The sequence below is a fragment of the Argiope bruennichi genome, chromosome 10, assembly GCF_947563725.1.
Source record: "Argiope bruennichi chromosome 10, qqArgBrue1.1, whole genome shotgun sequence".
Classification (NCBI taxonomy): Eukaryota; Metazoa; Arthropoda; class Arachnida; order Araneae; family Araneidae; genus Argiope; species Argiope bruennichi.
In genome coordinates, this window is record NC_079160.1 from 109,065,988 (window position 1) to 109,082,419 (window position 16,432).

General features: G+C 30.2%; 1 protein-coding gene across 1 annotated transcript; it reads right to left on the reverse strand.

Moving 5' to 3' along the window:
- LOC129988524 (uncharacterized) lies at window positions 1-10,444 on the reverse strand. The gene is made up of 5 exons (XM_056096769.1): window positions 10,316-10,444; window positions 8,060-8,158; window positions 4,446-4,577; window positions 2,154-2,283; window positions 1-270 (listed from the first exon to the last, which is right to left on the reverse strand). Exons 1-5 carry the CDS (start codon window positions 10,344-10,346, stop codon window positions 48-50), a joined length of 615 nt encoding a protein of 204 aa, XP_055952744.1. The 5' UTR covers window positions 10,347-10,444; the 3' UTR covers window positions 1-47.
- Between the last annotated feature and the right edge of the window lie 5,988 nt (window positions 10,445-16,432).

Consider the following 16,432-nt stretch of genomic DNA (forward strand, 5'->3'; position numbering starts at 1 on the left):
TTCATTGAGTTTTAGAATTTATTTCATTCATATGTTCTCATTTACATTCAGGCATATCCAAAGAAAGATTCTATGACCATGTAAGGGTTGAGAACCCCAAAACTGTCTGGGCGGGCGTCCGTCTCGTCCGCTGGGAGGATCAGTTGCTGGCAGATAACGTCGGCTAAATTGTAAAGAGGATCATACAGCGAGTCAAACAAGATATCAGATGTTTTACCGCAGTTGTTTGAAGCGTTTTCTTCCACACATTTTGAGTAAGCCTCGAACAACCTGCAAAAAGATAGAAAATATATGCAATTGAAATAACCAGAGGGAATAGTCGCCCCAAAACTTTCTCGCATCTACTCTAATAAACTTGTCATGTGAGGGAACGTCTTACATAGCATTGGCTTACAACAGTTACTTTATATTAATTTTTGGCATGAATTTAGTATTTTTACTGAATCTATCGTTTCATCCTTGTCGAGTTATTTGGCGATTAATGCCTGGCATGTGGTAAACAGTATACAAAAATGGAATTTGTATTTTAGATATGTTTTTCTTAACCGACTGAAACAAACGTTTGACACAAAATTGCAATCGTAATCATAAAATTCCATACTAAATTTGACAGATTTAAGTCATTTCATTTTTGAATTATCACATTTACATATTTCTGGGAGTATGGACCCACAGACAGTCAATCCCTTTGCTGGATTTGACTCAAAATTTGTTATGTGTCTACACTGAAAATTTTAAATGTATGTACCAAATTTCATTTATATAGCTTCAATCGTTTTGTAATTATAGTGTTAACTTATATTGAAACAGCCAGATAGGCGGATTATCTCTGAGCAGATTATACTCAAAATGTGACAGAAATCTATACATTTGGTGTAACAACCGCATACCAAATCTCAACTCTGTAGCTCAAGGCGTATTATCTTTGTAACATACAGAGAGAAAAACAGGAAACATGTATTCAAAAATGTTTTTTTTTTTTTAAATTCAGTAAGGTCTAAAACATACAGATACGTCAACTTCTCACGTTCGAATTTTTTTTACTATTACTTTACTTTCTTTATATTACGTATATCAGAAAGCAAAAAACGGTTTAAAGGTCATTTTAAAAAGGAGTCAAAATTGTTTTGCACTTAGTTTATTATATTCTTTGGCATTTTAGCCCTGTATGGTTTGTTGTACGTATTTTCGCCATGCTGCAATTTATAAATCAATATTTATATTTAGTGGAATCGATCGAAGATGAATTCTCTATTTTACTATTCTCTATTATTACTGAAAATTCTCTATTTTACTATTCTCTATTATTACTGAAAATTCTCTATTTTTCTATTCTCTATTATTACTGAAAATTCTCTATTTTACTATTCTCTATTATTACTGAAAATTCTCTATTTTACTATTCTCTATTATTACTGAAAATTCTCTATTTTACTATTCTCTATTATTACTGAAAATTCTCTATTTTACTATTCTCTATTATTACTGAAAATTCTCTATTATTACTGAAAATTCTCTATTTTACTATTCTCTATTATTACTGAAAATTCTCTATTTTACTATTCTCTATTATTACTGAAAATTCTCTATTTTACTATTCTCTATTATTACTGAAAATTCTCTATTTTACTATTCTCTATTATTACTGAAAATTCTCTATTATTACTGAAAATTCTCTATTTTACTATTCTCTATTATTACTGAAAATTCTCTATTTTACTATTCTCTATTATTACTGAAAATTCTCTATTTTACTATTCTCTATTATTACTGAAAATTCTCTATTTTACTAGTTTCAGAACTGAAATATTAATCAATAAATTCATTTAACAAAATTAATTTTCATGGCATATAGGGCCACCTAGTAATGATTCAAAATTTAAACTAGCGTGAGTTATTAAAAATGCTATAAAAAATGAAGAATTAATTAAAACGAATAAAATTCTTAAACATGCATTGAAAGTTAACAATTCAGTTTAATTAGAGTGATGCTTGAATATTTTAGTTTGTCCTTTTAGATTTTTGAAAAAAAAATTACTTCCTGCACTTTAAGACGCTAGTAGAAACAAAATTTTAAAAAATTTAAAGTTTTGATTAGTTTTTGTATTTTTATTTTTGCACTATATTATGAGATTATAATAAAAATCACTTACTTGCAAACCTTTTTGTTGCCCTTTATGATGACTTCAGCGTTCTGGCGGTCCTTCATGGCTTCACGAATGGGTCCAACACATTTGGTATCACTAATAGCGCTCTTATAGCAAGCCTTTTCTTCGTCAAACACTAAAGTTAAATAAAAAAAATGTAAGAAGATATAGACAGATTTATATTTAAAAACATTTTCATTAAACATTTAGTTTTTGATGAATTTAACCATGCTTCAGCTAAACCCCTTTTTTTGCTGAATCGAAGGTTACTTAAAAAGAAATTCGTCATTTATCACGTGTTTTCGAGTTTACAACTGCGTAATTTCTTTTTTAATATTTACTCATTTATCACTTGTATTTAATGTATTTAGATCTGTAAAATCTGTAGTGCTCTATATTTGATTTAGGTTAAGGGGGTCCGGGACACATTTTGAAATTTTTTTTATTAATTAATTTAAAATTTTGAAATTTTTTGTACTGATCAACCATCTTATTAATAAGCAAAATCACAACACAAAAGTTTTGAAATTTTTTTTAAACTTAAAATTTAAATTTTTTTTTAAAAAAGTGACGTTGTTTTAAATCGATATAACTCAAAATATTTTTGATCAATTTTCAAAATTTTTTCATTAAATCAAACACAAATATATATTCTTTCATTTTAATTCGGCAATTTAAAAAATATTAATTTTAAAAAAAATTAAAAAAATTTGAATGAAAATTTTGAAAAATCTTGGGTACTTTTTTTAAAAAAATTCATATCTTGAAAAGTAAAATTTTTTTTTAATTTGCTGAATCAAAATTAAGGCAAACAGTTTGAAAAGTATGTGTTTCAAATTTCAGACCTCTATCTTTATATGATCTGGACTTATATCAATTTGATCACAACAAATAATGAAAAAACTCAACATGGTTAAAAATGCGTTTAAAGTTTAAAAATAAAATTTATAAGAACTAAAACTATTTAAATACATTTATAAGCTTCCAGATGCATAAGAGACGCCTCCCTTCCTCACAAGTGTTTATTTTAATTTAATTTTACATTTACAATTAAGAAAACAAACTTTAGAGCAGAAAATTAAAAAGCATGTTGTCTCATGAAATGTAAACACAGAGGTTCTAATAAACACTGAATCTCTTCGTTTCACTTCATTATTTAAGGAGTTGAGTTGCATACAAACTAAATCTAGGATTTAAAATAAATTCTTTAAAAATTTATTTCAAAAAAAAAAAAAATCAAAAATTAAGCTAAAACAGTGCCGGGAAATGTATGTTTACATTTAAAGAGATGAAGTTGTCATGGCAACGCCTTTTTGACAGTTGGAATTTCAAAGTAGTGGTCAACAAAAATTATGATATCTCTCGTTCTAATTAAGACAGAAACATGATTTAAATGTTATTTTAAGCAGAAAAGCATGCAAAATGTTTTCAGCTAAAAAAAAAAAAAAAAAAAAAAAAAAAAATCGAAAATTTGACGATTTTTGTGTCCCAGACCCCCTTAAAACTAGAGAACTGAAATTCTGTAGATGCAAGCACTGATTCTGTACCATTTAACAAACTGTTATCTAATGAATAAAGATAGCTTGAATTTGAGAAAACAGCATACAATTAAACTGGTTCATCATTTAACTAGGAGAAATCTAGTTTAATTATCAGAAACCAGCAGATATTTAAGGCTTTATTAATTGTATGGTAGTACAGAAGCCAGTGTATAATTAACTATCTTCATGGGATCTCTTGGAAACCTAATAATTGGATAACACAATGCCTCGATGATGGTTAAAACTAGAAAAATGAAATTCTGTAGGCATCACTAGACCTACAGTACCTTACCACCAATTAAGCAATGGGTGTCTTGAGTTTCAGAAGGTAGCGTACAATTAAAGAGATTCGTCAGTAAAATAGAAGAACTTAAAAAGTCAAAGATTGATTCATTGTGTTTATCGTTTCTCTTAGAGGAATGATTAAATGAAAGCATAGTTGGATTATCAGAAACCGGCGGATAATTAATCAAGTCAGTTAATTCCCTTGAAAGCTTTATTAATTATTTGGTAGCACAAAAGTCAGAGTATAATTATGTCCAAAGAATTCCTCGGAGGTATCTTAGTTGAGAGCTACTACGTCTCGACAATGGTTGAAACTAGCAAAATGAAATTCGAGTACCGCTAATCCTATACCATCTTACAAATTCTTTTCCACCTATGAACTTTTTTTTAATCTCCATTTGTCCCTTGCATAACAATTTATCTAAAAGGATAAAATAAGTTTAAATCAAAAGGTTGATATGTCATTTCTTACGTCTTTTGGTGTCGCCTTCCTGGCATACTCTTTGAACAGCTTCCCTCACTGCTTCTGCCTCTTCGCTGAATTTCATTTTGCATTTGTCCGCACACCGAGCAACACATTCAATCTGAAACTTGACTTCATCACCTGAAAAAATTACAAATTATGACTGTTTGGAATTAAAAAAAGGTTTAAAGATTGTTGCAAAATGTTATGTATTCTAGCAAAGTTTTAATTCATGATCTTTTCAGACCAAGAACGTTTCATTTTTGAGATTCACCGAATAGGAAGCTTCATGGAACAACAGATACTATGTTTACACTCATGCATGCATGATCTGTCAGCACAGTGAAATCCCAGAAAATGAGAAAATCATAAGGGAATATATCCTGTTAAAACAGGGATTCAAGAAGTAGATAAGTGTTTCCATTACCTTTTTTTTCCAATTATTGCAAAATCAGGTCATTTTCTCTTTTTAAATACATTAAGGTATATCGCTTAGTCTTTCTTCTCAACTGTAAACTAGAAATGCCGGTTTCACGTAGGTATTAAATTCTAATAGATTAGTGGAAACTGATATTTATTTTATTTATATGCTGGGAAAAAAAAATTCAAATGGTGCAATCCCATATGTAGAAGAAAAGTGTCTCTTAATGCACCTTTTATGCTACTTCATTCTTCTATGCAAGCATATGTGCTCTTTCAAATGCAGAAGAAAATATTTCCCTGGTGTTGAGTCTATGTAGAATATATCATTGGTGCAGCAATTAGGGTACTTTATATGCAGATGGAAACGTTTCTTTTGTGCAGCATTCGTACAATTTTAGTATAAAGGGAAATATTCTACTGATGCAATATTTCGGCTATTTCATATACAGAAAAAATACTCTCTTGATGTAGAATACTCTTGTTGCAGAAATTTTGTTGTTGTGCATACTAGGAAAAAATTACTTCTGAGCAGCATTCGCTCAATTTCACTGCAAATGAAATTATTCCCCTAGTTTAGAATCTATGAAGAATTTCCTTGGTGCAGTAATTGTGTTACCTCACATGCAGAGGAAAATATTCTCCTGGCGTAGAATCCGTGTAGAATTTCCTTGGTGCAACACTTTTGCTATTTCACACGAAGAGGAAACAATTCTCCTGGAATGGAATCCGTGTAGAATTTTCTTGGTGCAGCAATTGTGCTATTCATATGCTGAGGAAATTGCTCTCCTGGTGTAGAATTCGTGTAGAATTTCCTTGGAGCAACAATTATGTTATTTCTTATGGAGGGGAAAACATTCTACTCGTGAAACTTTTCTGTTCTTTCATATTCAGAGGAATATATTCTCTTGACGTTGAATCTGTGTAGAATTCTTTTAGTGTAGCAACTGCGCTACTTTATAAGATGAGAGAAATATTCTCCTAGTGCTATATTTCTGCCCTTTCACAAGTAGATGAAAATATCTCTGTGGTATAGAACATTCTTGTTGCATCAATTTTGCTATTTCATATGCAGAAGAAAAAATTTCTTCTGCGCAACATTCATACAAATTCAAGGCAAGGAAAAATATTCTCTTAGTGCAACATTTCTGCTCTTCCATATGTAGAGGAAAATATTTTTCTTAAGAAGAATCTGTAAATAATTCCCTTGGTATAGCAATTGTGTTAGTTCCCATTCAGAGGAAAAAATTCTCCTGGTGTAGAATCCGTGTGGAATTCCCTTAATGCAACCATTGTGTTATTTCATACGTAGGAAAAAATATTCTCCTTGTGTAGAATTCCCTTGGTGCGACAATTGTGTAATTTAATATGCAGGAGAAAATATTCTGCTGGTGTAGAATTTCCTTGGTGCTACAATTGTATTATTTCATATCCAGGGGAATATATTACCCTGTTGTACAATCTGAATAGAATTCCTCTGGTGTAGAAATTGTTTTATTTCATACGCAAAAGAAAATATTCTCCGTCGGCAGCATTTCTGCTCTTTCATATAGAAGAAAATACTCTATAGTGTAGAATTTTCTTGGTGCATCAATTTTGTTCCTTCATATGCAGAGGAAATAATTTATTTTGTGCAGCATTCGTACAAATTCAAGGCAGGAAGAAATGTTCTCTTAATGCAATATTTCTACTCTTTCATATTCAAAGCAATATATTTTTCTTGTATAAAATCTGCTTATCCCATTTGCAGAGAAACAAGTACCTTTAATGTTGCATTTAAGCTTTCCGTATAAAGGAGAATTGGCCGTTTCAATGCAGCATTTATATCAACTCACATGCATAGGGCACATACTCTTGGTACAGCTTTTGCACTATTCCAAACAAGGAAGGACAAATATCTTTCCTTCTGCATTTGAATCAACTCATGTGTAGAAGCAATTTTGTCATTTTTAATTTGTTTCATCTTATGAAAAAGAAAATAGTCTCATGTCAGCACTTTTTTTATTCAATATTATAAAATAAAAGTATTTATAACAAAAAAAAGGGGGGTTACATTTGTAAAAGAAAAAAAGTGTGAAATTCTTTTAAAATAGCTCAGTTTTATACATTGACTTATTTAATCCAAAATATGATGCAGATAATTTTTAATAGAAATATAATCTACCAAATTTCATTTATCTAACTTTTTTGCTTTTGAGTTATTGGGCTCATATATCCAGGAAAGGAGATAGTCAATTTGTTATACAAAATTTATCATCGATATGAAATTTTGATGTAAAGATCATATGCTAAATTTCCACTGCCTAGCTTGTAAGGTTTCTATATCTTCGCCAATTAGCCTGGCTAGCATTCTGCTCATAGATTTATCCCAAAATTTGTAACAAATCTTCAACTTCAGAAACAGAATTACATATAAAATTTTATTCAACTAATTTTCATGCTAACATATCGCCGGCGTCCTGGCAGAGAGGTAGCGCGTCTTCCCCGTGATCTGGGCGTCCTGGGTTCGAGTCCCGGTTCGGGCATGGATGTTCTTCCTCTGTTCTATCTGTGAGGTGTGTGAATGTGCCCTCCTGGAAAAAGGGGTTGTGCAAGCGAATGTGATGTGTAAGTAGCTAAGTCGTTCTCTTGGTACTAGTTGACGCTGCTAAAAAAACAAAAAACAAGAGACGTTCCCCCAACGTGTTAAAAACGCTGTCTTCATAACAGAGGGGTTGTCCATGGCAAGTGCCATAAGAAACAACAAGAACATACACGTGGGTATGGAGAAAGATATCTTGTGAAAGAATTTCGTTCAAATCTTGGCACAGATCAGGAAATTTGTCATAGAGACTATATTTTAATTTTTTATTTATCTTGCTCAATTTTTCATTTATTTAGTTGATACAAAAATAATATTTTGAAAAAAAAAAGTCTTATTTCGGAATCAAGAGCTTTAAACTATGAAGGTTTCATTGAAACCTGTAGGTCATGTTTTTTTATTCTTACAACACTTTTTCTATATTTCATAAAGGTAATAAAAAATTGAAACCATTGTTTGATTCATTTTAAATATTTTTGTCCGCTTCCTAATTATAATAAAACTTTCTGTATCAGATTTCCTGATTTCAACGTGATACAACATTTCACGTCTTGAAACAAATTCTTTTATAAATGAATATTGACATAGTTTTGCACTAAATATTCTGGAACTAAATACTTACAAAGAGCCATTTGTTTTCCGGGAGGTGTCTGCTTCACGCACTCCCTGAACACCCCTCTGAAGCATTCCTCATCCTGGCAGTAAACGGATCCGAAGACGGCTGAAATGAGAATATCATTTGTTTGAATAATTAAGGCTACTGGTGACTAAATTCAATCAATATTCTTTTTTGACTCCACAGCTGTCAGAGCTTATGAGAATTTTTGACTTCACAGCTGTCAGAGATTAGGAGCTTTTTTGACACCACAGAGATCGGAGATTATGAGCTTTTTTGATACCACAATTGTTAGAGCTTATGAGCTTTTTTGACACCACAGCTGTTAGTGATTAAGAGATTATGAGCATTTTTGATACCACAGTTGTCAAAGCTTATGAGCTTTTTTTTGACTCCACAGCTGTCAGAGATAATAAGCTTTTTTGACACCCCAGCTGTCAGAGATAATAAGCTTTTTTGACACCACAGCTGTCAGAGCTTATGAGCTACTTTTTAATATTTGCTTTATGAGAGAACATCTCTCAATGTCCTCTGAAAATGGAGCTTTTAACAAAGAAACATATATCGCATTTTCAAATCAATACATTAATTTTACCTTTTACATATCAGACCAGAGGATAATGTTATATTAATGAAATCTTAGGATTCGTAAGGATTCATTTTGAATGCATTTTAACAATGAACCAATATATAATATATGGTTCAGTATAGCTTATTAGTTAACAATATGCCAATACAATATTTTTTATTTACAAATTAGTTTTCATTTAAATAATTAATTTTTAAAATTTACTGATTTCATATGAGTATGGATGATCATTTGAACATGAATTTGTGGAAAAAATGATTTTCAGATTCCAGATTTAAATAACAAAAATTATGAAATATATAAAAAGCTATAAAGTGGAAAAATATTTAAAAAATTTGAAGAATTCTTTTAATAATGTATTAAAGGAAAAAAATAGAATCAGTATAAATTTTTAAATAACTCTAGAAATTAAAACGAAATTATAAAATTTCTGAGTACCAAAAACAGTATTACGCAAAAAATAATCTACAAAAAAAAATCATTGACTAAATATTTATTAAAAATTAAAACCAATTATAAATGTAATTAAAATTTCAATTTGTTTCACGTGTTTATATTTATGTTCAAAATAATATTTTTATAAAAAATCTATTAAAGTGAAATCAAAAAATGATGGCGCACTGATAAAAAATAATATAAGAAATTAAATTGAAATCAATATCATAAAGAATTCATGAAAAGAAATTTTTGCTAATTTAAGTGTATTATAATAGGATTAAAGCAATTTGATTATAGTATTATTTCTATTAATGTTATTTTCGCGCATCAACATTCATATTTTGATGTCAAAACACAATTCTTTATCAAAAACCAAGAAAACAATATCTTAAAATCATGGCACATTGAAAGTATTACTGTCATGAGATTCAATAATCAAACGGCATGGTTTGAAATTCATTAAAAAATTAAATATTTTTTAAATGCGATTAAAGTTTTAATTTGATTGGACTAATTTTGTCAAAGATTTATGTGCCTTTTTTGCATATCTAAAGCGATAATTTTTTAACAAAACTTAGAAACCTAATGAAATTGTAAATTCCTAATAGGTTGAAAACAATGCTATAATGAAATTAATTTGCTTAATATAAAATCAATCCATGAATCGAAATTCATTCAAAGTTTAAATATATTATAAATATTATTAAAGTTTACATTTGACTGGACTATTTTTGTGAAAGATTCACATGTTTACATTTTTATGTTGATGATTAAAGCAACATAAAAATGTGACTTTTTTAAAATCGTGACTTGCTGTAACGAAAGTCAAATGCGATAAACATTAAATTGAAATTCATGAAGAATTTAAACATATTATGTATGTAATAAAGGTTTCAGTTTAATTGAACTATTTCTGTCAAAAGTTCCAATGTTTTTTTGTTTTACATTTAAAATTTTCTAAAAATAAAGTGTTCCAATACTCATTACAATAGTAAAGGATCGTTTCTATTCATTTTTTTATTCTTTTTAATATTTGAAATGATTATTATTTTATCCCTTTTTAATTGTAACCGTATCAAAGATAAGATTCCAGTGGTCATTTTGAATCAAAAGGGGATGTGGGTTTCTTTCAATAATAGATATAAACCACTTAGAAGATATATTAATGAGATTAAAAAAAGAATACTGCAACATTAATCATTTTGTGCCGTTAATGAATGAAAAAATAAAACTACCTGCAATGGCGAATAAAATCAAGAACTTCATGATGCTAGACTAGTTTTTTTGGACCGAATATGTTTAACAAAACAGCCCAAGTAAGTAGATTATTTGAATATCTCAATTTATAAATTCTTTTATCTTTACTCGCAAGAACAAATGTGATAAATTTTCAGTATCTCTAAGGATCGAAACTGATCAAAGGGCACTTATGATTAAAAAATTATTATCACATTAATCGGAATCTGAGCATTTGTTTCCAACACAAATGAACAATTAAAAATATCAGCTTGTAAGTGAAGTCATGGTAACAAAGGAATAAAAAAAGAAGACCCTTTGTTTTGAAAAAAATATTGTATCCTTCGAGAGAAACTTAAAAGTGATTAATGAGAATATTAGTGAAATAATCTTGAACCCTAGAAATCCTAGGACGGAATTTTCCAATCGTCTTACTATAACATTTTCACATTTCGGCGCAATTTGTGTTTAGCTTTGAAATTCAGTGAAGAGAAACAAGTATGCATCGTCCTTTAATCCGAATAGATCTGACACTGAATTCAAATGTTCTATTTTACTGTTACTGCAACATATTTACAATCATCCCTTTCAAATGGGGTCATTTTTAGTTATCGTTCCAGCATAAACAAGAACAGATAGCTCGACCCAGTCAATGATATGGACCATAATTAAAACCCTATTTGAAATATTCTAGAACCCAAAAAATTTCATGCGAGAATTCTCCACTCGACTTTCTTGCATATTTCCACACTTTGGCTCATTTTGTGTTTAGAATCAAAGAGAAGAGAAGAGAATATATATCGTGTCTTAGGCAGGTTAGATCTGAAATTTGCTACCAATTTTAGTTTTAATGCTAAATATAGAAATTCATTCCATCTCGCTTGTTGTAATTTTCAGTTATCAAGCAATCGTTGAAAAAGATTGGCAGACTGGCAATCAACAATTTGAAGAATTGGGGTCACATTTGAAACTTTTTGTAATATTTTTGGACCCAATAAATCTCAAGTGAGTATTCTCCACTCGAATTTCTAGCATATTTCCACATTTTGGCGCATTTTGTTTTTGACTTCGAAATTTAGTGAAAAGCATCAAATATATATCGTGTCTGAGGCAGATTAAGTATAAAATTTGACCCAATTTCAGTTTAATATTTACTATAGAAATTCGTCCCTCAAGTTCGTTTTAATTTTCACTTATCACGCAAGCCTACACAAGAATTGACAGACAACCAAGAATTTGAAAACTTGCGTCATATTTGTAACATTTCTGAATCCAATGAATCCGAAGATAGAGTTCACCATTCGACTTTAAGGTACATTTACATATTTTGGAGCATTTTGTATCATCATATCCAATGTAATTTATCTTGGGTTGTTCCAGCAGGTTTCCGTATTCCTAATTAGACCACGGTGTTTATAACTGGGATGGAATGACATTCCCTCGATTTTCTTGCTTGTGAAGAAAATCTAGTATTTTCTTTCATATTCATTTTGAATTCTCTTCTGCAATCCTGAGCGTATAGCGGGTGTAAGGTAATTTAGAAAGGAGAAACAAAACCTAGAAAGTTCACAAAATCCGAGACAATCCAGACGGTTTTTTGCTGTTGTTGTTGGTTGATTGGTTGGTTTTCTGGTCATTTTGAGTTCTTTTCTGCATCCACAGAATATACAGCAGGTAAGAGATCGTGCACGGAGGCAAATTCTATAAAGTCACGGCAGTCTGAGACAATCTAGTGTTTTCTTTTCTGTTCACTCCGAATTCTCTGCTGCATCCACAGAACGTATAGTTTTGAGAGGTTATGTAGGAATGTAAGAAAAATTCTAGAAAGTCACAACAGTTTGAGGAAACATAGCGTTTTCTTTTCTATTCACTTTGAATCCGTTTCTGCATCCACAGAGTATAGGTTTGCTAGGTAATGTAGGGAAGTGAGAAAAGTCCTAGAGTGTCACGACAGTATTAGATAACGTATCGTTTTCTTTTCTGTTCACTTTGAATTCGTTTTTATATCCACAAAACGTATAGCATTTGCGAGGTAATATATGGAGGTAAGAAAAATCCTAGAAAGTCACAACAATCTGAGATAATGTAGCGTTTTCTTTACTGTTCACTTTGAATTCTTTTTTTATATCCACAGAACGTATAGCGTTTACGAGGTACTATAGGGTGGTAAGAAAAATCCTAGGAAGTCACTGCAATCCGACAGAGTGAGATTCGGGGTGTGTCGCTTCGGTGTGTTGCATTTTGTGTTTTGTAATGAAATGAAGAAAGTTGAATATGTACTTAGAATGCTTTAAATGTTTGGATGCAACCCGATATATATATCTCGAATACTAAATTTGATATAAATCTACAACTTTGACCAAAATACAACATATTACATTTCATTTATCTAAGTCATTGCGTTTTTGAAATGAAGTGTCCACATATAATCGAATATATAGAGCAAATGTTCCACAGATTAAAGATTCAGTCTAAAGATTAAAACACATCCTCATCTCTGGTGATAAAATTATATATATTCATATACACTCGAATGTACAAATCTGCAACATATAAAGTCCGAAGTTAAATACAAATTTTCAATTCTGATGATAAATCAGTATATCCAATTTCATCTGTATTATATTTTGAGTTTTCAACATGTGCCGCTCGCAGAATTTGTATATGTATTAGAAAAGGTTACTTGAGAACATTTCAGCTATTCTATGTATATGGTAACATCAATAAAGAATGAAAAAATTGCAAAAGAATGTCATGTAATGTAGGAACCATATTTGCTCATAAATATCGCATTGAAATATTAAGATAATTTTTTATAACTAGTTCAGAGGTCAACATTTCATGTCAACAAATAATTACAGATATTAAAGTTATCATCTCCATTTATTTGCCGCAATATTTTGAATATTGAACCAGCACACAGATTGACATCAAATAGGAAATGTCGACCTCAAAAATCGAAAACCTTCATTGAAAATCTTAAATATAGAGGTGACTGTTTCCTGAAAAGTTCTGTTAAGATTATCCACGAAAGCATTTTTTTTTCTTACTGATAATTCTAATTAACAGATATGTCGTTGCAACATCTTCAGTTACGTGTTCAATTCGATATCATCTATATTATCTTTAAGGTTGAAACACTATAAGTATTGTATTGCAAATAATTGTTGCTATTATCTTATCACTAAATCTCCTTGATTATAAATGAATGTTTTTCTTATATAAAATACATATAACTGCTTTATAACAGAATGAAGAAGGGTACTCTTTACTTTTTAAATCTGAATGTTATTTATTTTAACTTTTTTTTTATCTCGAAAAGGATTAAATTTTGAATTTGTGCTAAGTGTCAAAAAAAAAAAAAAAAAAAAAACCGATTCCTTTTTTAAAAAAATATTTTTTCCAAAGATTTCAGATCCATTTGATATCTTCTATTAACTGACAACATTTTCACACAGGGTGGGGGGTAACTCGTAATTGCGGATGAGAAGCTTCCGGCATGGTAGTTGGTTCTCGCCATCCTGATGGGTATACGAAAGGGTGGGGGTTGGCTACCTCCAATCGATGAAGGGACGTACTTTCTTAGGGAAAGGTTGTACAGTGGCCGGTAATGGCTCTTAGGATTCAGTCACATTCCCGAAAGTGTTGCTGTTGCGGCGGTCTGGTCATTCAAGTTTTTCAATATGTCTTTGTGTGGGTCAGAGAAGCCAGTCTGGGATGATCACTTGACAACATACAAATGTTTGAAAAGCATCTTATTTAAACTTAAAATGAAACTTAAAATCTAGATTTACTGCAAAAATGGCCATCTTTTTAGATCGTTGCAACATTAAAACTGGCTTAATCCACCTTGCGGCATAGGTGCAAGTCTATGAAACTTTTACAGGCGCCGGCTTCTATTTGTACTGCGGACAATACGATAAGTTCGAGATTTGTTTTTCTTAATTTCGGTAATTTTCAACCAGATGGAGAAAAATAATAAAGGAATACTTCACCATATGTTCGTACAAGAACAGCTTTTTTATAGACACAAGAAATGTAAAAGAAAGTCATTTGTAGAGATTGATGAAAATATTGCTACTAGTAATCACTGAAGTGTGTTTCAAACTTAATTGCAAAGCTTCTAATACCTAATCAAATCCAAAAATTCCTCACGAAGAATTCTGGACTGCATTTTGAAAATAATAACAGACTGTTTTCTATAAAAAAACATTTAAATTCTTTAAAAAAATGATTTTCTAAAAATATAGTAGATATTTTGTGCAACTATGAAGTAAATGAAGTGACTGCTAGAATCTTTACCTATTTTTCTGTTTAATTCCATTTTTTTATTGAAAAATATTATTTTATTATATGCTTCTTTATGTCAGTGCCCTTTTGTGAAAATTGGTGCATCACTTTTTTAAATATTAGTTTGCCGCAATTATTTGAATTTCAGATCGTTGGGAAACTGCCATACATAACACAAACTTTAAACATCCCTCACCAAAATTTAATAAATAATAACTTCTGCAATTATTCACATCTCACTATTATTTATTGTGTATTGAAAAAGACTACCAAAACGCTTCGACGGCGTTACAGTTATTATTTGAACACGACATTTTTACGAATCTCTCTCAGTTCGGAAAACACACTTTTGAAAAATGCCCATCTGCCTGTGACAAAAATAACACAAAATCACTTTCAGCTAGATGACTGAAATTTGGTATGAGGTCTTTACATCAATTTTGCATATTTCTATCAAATTTTGAGAAACATCTAAACAGATTTTACTCGACAGAAGGACTTCCTCTGAAGTCCATCTGTCCGGCTGCTCGAATATAAGCTAACACGATAATTATAAAACGAAGAAAGCTAGATAAATAAAATTCAGCACACATATTTAACATCTATGATGTAGATGCTTGTAAAATTTTGATCCAAATCCAACCAAGGATTGACTGTCTGCCTGTCTGTCATTAATAAGTAAACGCGATAGTTCAAAAATGCAATAACTTAAATATATGAAATTTGGTATGAGAATTTGTGACTGTAAGTGGAGTTTTGTGGTCAAATTTTTGTTTCAACAGGTTTAGAAAAACTTGTATAAAACATAAATTTGATTTTTGAATAATATTAACCACATGCCACCAAATAAATTGCCAAAAGAAGACACGATAAATTGAATAAAAATATTAAATTCGTGTCAAAAATTAATATTCCCTGACTAATAAACGTCAAGGCCATGTAATGCATTCTCTTACTTGACAAATTATTAGAGAGCAAGCGAGAAAATTTCGGGAAGACCTTTCCCACTGGCTTTTATCTCTTTTTATTAGATCTGAAAAATCCTATATTCCCCAACTTTTCGCTTTTTAAACATAACTACTTTACAGTTTTACAACAATTCCCATTGCAGTTACGGTTATTACAGTTACAGTTACATAATTTCAACTATACAGTTATGTCATTACAATTATACAGTTTTACAATTACAATTATGCAATTATACAATTTTTTTCATCATCTGAACAATACACTTAATAAAGTATTATTCTTGAGATAATGCCCTGCATATTTCAAACTGTGATCTTACAGAGATATATTTTTACCTCTATTTACTAATTAGTCTTGTTCCTACTAATTTGACCTCTATCTTCTCTCGAATCCAAGACAGCAATTCATTACCTCATCTGTTTATTAAATTAATAAGAATAAATAAATCATCTTGTACCCAATACAATCTGACACTATATTACGAAAACAAGTTAATTAAATGTTATGATATCGTGTTCCATTCATCAAAAATTTAGGTACGATTAAAATTTTAAATTATTTTTCACTCTTTAAAATAAATTGAAAATGAAGTCAGTTGCAGCCATTTCCTTTACTTTATTAAATAGACTACAATTAATTGAATATATTTCTACGAAGACTAAGTTTATTTTTGTCATAAATGCATTTCGGTGATGCTTATTATGAAAATATCATTATCGAAACCGTAGGAGTCATGAAAAATTATAAGAAGCTGAGAGGAAAATAAATAAATACTTATTTTTGTATCAAAGTTGCTTGCATATACGAGAAAAGTCGATAATTTAAGAATACAACTAGCTTGATGAATGATGTTCATT